General features: G+C 44.9%; 1 protein-coding gene across 1 annotated transcript; it reads right to left on the reverse strand.

Annotated features, from left to right (window-relative positions):
* Positions 1-1,908: 1,908 nt before the first annotated feature.
* On the reverse strand, positions 1,909-5,397 carry nkx3.3 (NK3 homeobox 3). The gene is made up of 2 exons (XM_020533571.2): positions 4,737-5,397; positions 1,909-3,113 (listed from the first exon to the last, which is right to left on the reverse strand). Exons 1-2 carry the CDS (start codon positions 5,086-5,088, stop codon positions 2,647-2,649), a joined length of 819 nt encoding a protein of 272 aa, XP_020389160.1. The 5' UTR covers positions 5,089-5,397; the 3' UTR covers positions 1,909-2,646.
* Between the last annotated feature and the right edge of the window lie 586 nt (positions 5,398-5,983).

The raw sequence follows: 5,983 nt of genomic DNA on the forward strand, positions 1-5,983 counted from the left end.
AAGCGTTCAAGCTGCCCGGTTTCGGCCCGAATCGTTGACTTCCCTGCTCCCCCCCGGCGATGCTGTCTGACCTGCTGTGCTTTTCCAGCCTCACACACTTTGGCTTGCAGCATCTTGTCCCCCCGTCAACGCATTGTTTTATTTGTGGGGTTGGGCAGTTGAATCCCTACAGTGTGAAAGCAGGCTATTCACCCCATCGGGTCAGTCTCGCCCCTCCGAAAAAGCATACTCACCTTAGCGTTGGCCAATCCACATCTTTTGTACTGTGGGAGGAAGCCGGGACACCCAGAACAGACGCGAGGAGAACGTGCAGACTCCACACACAGTCGCCTGAGGGTGGAATCGAACCCAGGTTCTGAGGTTTACAAGACAGCAGTACTAACCACCGAGCCACCATGCTGCCCGAGTAATGCTTGGGAATTACTTCTAGAAATCGTTATTGCTTTCCGAGCACAACATGTCTGACGGATAGTAGCTATGTTGGTGGCCCGGTTGACAAACCTGAACTGCACCTTCCAGTCTCCCAGAGATGAGACAAGACCATAAGAAAGAAGTAAAAATCGAAAAAATAAAACTGCGGATGCTCTAAATCAGAAACAAAACATTTCTGAGGAAGGGTCACCGGACCCGAAACGTTGACTCTGATTTTTTCTTCACAGATGCTGCCAGACCTGCTGAGCTTTTCCAGCAACATCTGTTTTTGTTCCTGATTTTTGGTTTTTATTCCTGACGTTACTCTACTACGGGTTATTCCCTTGACTCCCCTACAGATCAATGATCTACCTCAATTATATGCCACTCCGGGGCGTTACTGTAATTTCCGAAGAACTAGTCAATTCTGTGCTTCCCCAATTATTCATCATAAAACGCGTCACTCCTCACGAGAACTAGCTGTACAGCTCTGTAAAGTTACTGAGATGGAAGAGCCGTGACCCTTATAGACTTGGAGTTTCTCACACAGCGGGACAGAATAGGGAAAACGACAGAATGAATCAGGAATTAAATAGCGCGGGGTTTTATTTTTAATTTCTACATACACTTTGCAGTTGAATCAGGCGGGATAATTGTTTTTAATAAAACAGACATATTTTGCTTCTCACGCTTCAGAGAGTTTTTCTTAAAATTGACAGTTCTTTTAATAAAGAATAATTCCAGCTACTTGCAATTAAAATGTAAAAATATTCACAGGACATTAAAAACCGATATATATATATAAGCTGGGGAGCGTTTGACTTGCTGTAAATTTTATAAATTACGCGGTGATGTAACAATCTATTAGTGATTAATTCTGTTACCCAGGAAGGCATGGATAACCGCTTGTTTGATTTCCCTAGACACAGAATTATGTTTTTTTTTGAAAAAAGGAATTACTGATTCCCAGAACTTCTTCAACCGTCTTTAAAAGTTCCAAGAAGATAAACTTTCGTTATTTGCTTCACTGGTGCGCAATTGGCCCGACTCACTTGTAGACAGCGAGGTGAGGGAGTCCCGTGGTTATGATGGGACCAATACAACAGCGTGTGGCTGGATATCAACATTTCGTTCTTTTTAAGATCGTGGTACAGCCAATGAGACCATTCACTCTCCGTGAACGATTGACGGAAAAATCGTATTCACTTTAGCGAAAACAATAACGCAGAGTTTTGCATGATATGAGCATCATTTTACCTTCGGGTCACATCAAGTTATGTCAAAACTAAGTTGAATCTTTCCACATCAACATTGTTTTTTTTTTAAATCAAATCTCTGCCAGAACCGGGCCACAATATATTTTAATTGTGCAAATATAAAAACCTACAGCAGTTATATTCAGAATTGTTTTATTTTAAAAATGGACAAGTCTATAAAATGAGCTAGAAAGCTGTGAGCGATTAATAAATCAAGCATTACAACATAATATAGCGATGAACATACTTTGTTGCTAATTCAGCGACAGAACGCCCTTTCAAAGACTCAGTCTCACAAACAATTGAAGTTTGGATGCTAATGTTAAATACTTATATATACTCTAACATTCTGTTCGTAGTTGTTACTTACAGAAAGAAGTGCAAACAAAAATACACCTTCCGGACGGTTGGTTTTTGAAAACGAAACCATTCTTTTTTAAAAAAGCCACACGCCTCCTATTTATTTTCTAATGTAGAAAAAGAACAAAAGTCAAATGTTCGTCAGAAATAGCGCTTCAAAACTCTCCAGGAAAGTTTGGGTCTTCTTATTGTTTTATTTTTGACTTTTGAAAACGAGCCACTGGGCTGTTGTACAACCAGCAGACAGTGGATTAGTGAACCAATTGATTACAATCAACCGGCAACCGCACTAAGAAACGATTATAAACGGGCGTGGAAGAGCTATGCTGTTATCCCAGTGTAAAATATCACTCGGGTGTCAGAACATACACCGCCCCACCCCACCCCTCCAAAAAATAGTACGAATTATTCGGACAAAAGCACTTTGGCATTATATTTTTTTTTGTCCCAAATACTGAAGAAAACAGCGAGTATCCTTTGTGCTTTTGTCAGTGCGGTGTCTCTGATTGGTACCTGATTGCAGACCAACTGCAAGGGTTAATCTGTTGGTGCACTTTATGCTGAGTTTTTGTGTTGTCTTCAGTTCTCCGGCCATCCCGACCACCCGCTGCTTGACTACTCAGTGAGTTCCTCCACACAGTGGGATGAGGTTCGGAGGCCAGGTTGGTAGGCAGTACATGTAGGGATAGTATTGATAAGCCTGGTATAACGAGAGTAAATGTGGACTGGCTATCTCGTCCGGGCTGTATTGCCTTTGATTATCCCTCACCAAAACCCTCACGGCTACTTTTTTAGCCGCCGTGGGCGCCGAATTAACGACCAACTCCGCTGCCATCTGTCGCTTCTTGGTCTTGTACCTTCTGTTCTGGAACCAGATTTTGACCTGGGTTTCTGTGAGCTTGAGGGCGGCCGCCAGATCTGCCCTCTCCGGGCCTGAAAGATACCGCTGATGGTTAAATCTTCTCTCCAATTCAAAGACCTGAGCGTGAGAGAAGGCGGCTCGGGAACGTTTTTTACCGGACCTGCTCGGTTGGTCAGCTTTGTCCGGTTTATCCTCATCATCAGTAGCCGTTTGGCGGTCTGCATCTGGAATCAAAATTGCACAAGAGCGTGGTGAAAACATTGATCGGGGGAGGCATAGGAACCCGATCTAGTTAGACTGGACTTTAAAAAAAAAGGACTGCGGATGTTGGAAATCAGAAACAAAAACAAGAATTGCTGGAAAAGCTCAGCAGGTCTGGCAGCGCCTGTGGAGAGAAATCGGGTTCAGTGACCCGTCCTTAAGTACTGAGGAAGGAAGGGTCACTCGACCTGAAACGCTAACTCTTGATTTCTCTCCACAGATGCTGCCAGACCTGCTGAGCTTTTCCAGCAATTTCTGTTTTTGTTACACTCTTGACTTGCTGCGCCTCCTTGATTTACATTTTTCTTCTGGCGACATTTTGACCGATTGCATCTCCGTCCTACAGAAAACCCAAATTATAAAACTATAAAACCCACATTTTAACGGATAAATGCACTTTTCAAGAACAACACCGCTCCCACCCCACCTCATATAAATTCATTTAGGAATGGTAAATCAATGAACAGAATTCTGGGAATTTATCTTTTGCAAGGTATAATTCAAATCGAGATAGGCAATTCCAACCTGGGTTAGGTATCTCTCCGGGGGAACGGAATCCTGAAACAGAAGTCAGTCGCTGCATTCTACAGTCTTGAACGATTTAAAGACAGCTTTATCTCCGGCTAATTCTCCGGGACGGTTTAAGCGGTTCTGTACACAGCATCTCAGCGCCGCCACTACGGGATTTCAATTCAGCCTTACTTGCGCCCCGAACCCTCGTTCACAATCGGCGATTTCGCATTCGTCCCGCAAAAATAGGGACCCAGCCTGCCTATATTTCTACAAAGTCTGGGGTGCGATTTTTAGTTTTATTTTTTAGTGCAAGTTCTGTCCACTTCCACTTTCGGAAGGTGCAGAAATGCGCGGTGCTACAATATTGACAAGTATCACTTTGGGAAAATGTGCCTTTATTACACATTGGGTCTGTAGACACCTCTTAACGGAATACTAAAATGACTTAAAGTGCGCTGAATTATGTCTGACAGTCACTGGCTTCATGTTTTAAGTGTAGAAAGGAGAAGTGTTGGGATTTAAGGTTCAGAAGCAGGAACAAACCATTCATTTCGATGTAAAATCTCAGGAGGAAATTAGCAGTATTTTAAAACCTCAGTCATTTTCGGTAATTGTTAGCATTTTGTGCGAAAACACATCTAAATTATCTTTACAATAGTCACATCTACTTCGTCAAGCGCGGGTCTCTAGGGATAGTGGTCACAAGATTGAATTTCATGGTCATTGCTGCAATTTTACAATTGCCCGCGAGCGAGGGAACCAGAGGTTTTGTGTTCTGTCGTCCGTTTCGTGAATTAACGCTCGCCAGGAGGAATTTAAAGTACCGACAACGAACATTTTTTTAAAAAAACGAAAGAAAGTGCAATTAAGAAACGTCAAAGAGAATACAGTCAACATATCCTAGACAGACTCGAAGAAATTGTACCTATTTCACTGTAAGAACCGTTTAGTCATTGATTTTGACCAGCCGTGTCATTTCTGATACTGTGATTTCTGTCGCGCATTTTTCCGAATTTGATTCTAAACGCGGCGTTTCTGGGTGTTGGAATAGCCCCTCTTGAGGAGACACTTACCTCTATCGAATTTCTCGGCTCCGTTCTCCCAGCTGTTCGCTTCTCCCGACTCCTCGTTCAGCGACTCCGTGTCGAGATGTCCCCGTTCATTATTCCTGGGCACCGGCTCTCTTTCGGTAGCTTGCTGCCGGTGCTGGTCCTGCACCGGGCCGCTGGTTAAAGTCTCTTTCCCCCGGTCCTGGTCGATTCTGAGGACGATCAGGGGAGTCGGTCTCTCCCCCTCGCCTTTACTCGGGGCGCAAGGCGGGTGGCTTTCGATTTTCAGCGTGTTCTGAGTCAGGCGAGCGTCAGATCCCCGGGTGAGAATGTCCTGGATGGTAAAAGGAGTCAAGGAGCCGCCTTGAACGGTCATTTTTATTTATTATTGCTGGGTGTGTGTGGTTGTTGTTGTGTGAATGCAGACGAATTCAAACCCCCTTTCTCCCCACTTTAGTGAGAACTCTTTCCAGGATTACAGCGCCCTCGTTCTCCTGCTTCTTTTGCCCAGCTCACCACGAGCAGCGAAGTTCCGCACATCCGCCTGGTTTTGTTTTCCGGACTCTGAAAGAAATGTCTCGACCGCCTCAGTCTACCTCCTGGTGTCAGGCATTCAATCCGAAAGAGGGAAGGGAGGAATGGCCGAGTGTGGTGGGCTATAGGGGGAGATGGGGGTGTTGGTGGGTGTGTGTGTGGCGGGGAGGGGGGGCAGTTTAATGCTAGAAATCTCTGAAATCTTCGCTCTGCCAGCCGAGGGATTACATTTTCTGCAACTTTATTTACATCGTTTATCGACAGACGGAGTTGGGTGATCGTGATTGGACCCTTAGTGGCACGCCTCACCCCCCCCCCCCAAACACTCACTCACTCCGCTGTGATTGGTCCATTGGTATAGATTGACAGCAGGTGGAGCTACGATCCGTCGCCCCCAGCACACACTCACAGAGCAAGGTCCCGTTTAAACACAACCCGGACATCTTTTCACCCTAAACTCGAGTCCCCTTGCTGTGCAGTGGCTGCCCGATTATCATTGCGAATCTCTGCACCTCATTTCTTCAGGGAAGAAAATCTGCCATCCTTACCCTACATGTGACTGCAAGCACACAGCAACGTGGTTGAATCTTAAGTGTCTTAAGCAATGAGCCCACCAAGCCGCTCACGTTAAGGGTAACATAGAAACATAGATTGTAGAGGCAGGAGTTGGTCGTTCGACCTGCTCGCCATTCAATACGATCATGCCTGATCATCCAGTTTAATACTCCAAATCCCAC

This window comes from Rhincodon typus, chromosome 20 (assembly GCF_021869965.1).
Source record: "Rhincodon typus isolate 14 chromosome 20, sRhiTyp1.1, whole genome shotgun sequence".
Classification (NCBI taxonomy): Eukaryota; Metazoa; Chordata; class Chondrichthyes; order Orectolobiformes; family Rhincodontidae; genus Rhincodon; species Rhincodon typus.

Bases quoted from the DNA above. Each gene is read 5' to 3' on its own strand.
- nkx3.3 (XM_020533571.2), bottom strand. From the start codon at position 5,088: ATGACCGTTCAAGGCGGCTCCTTGACTCCTTTTACCATCCAGGACATT. The intron at 3,114-4,736 runs GTAAGTGTCTCC...TTTTGATTCCAG, and splicing joins AGCCGAGAAATTCGATAGAG to ATGCAGACCGCCAAACGGCT.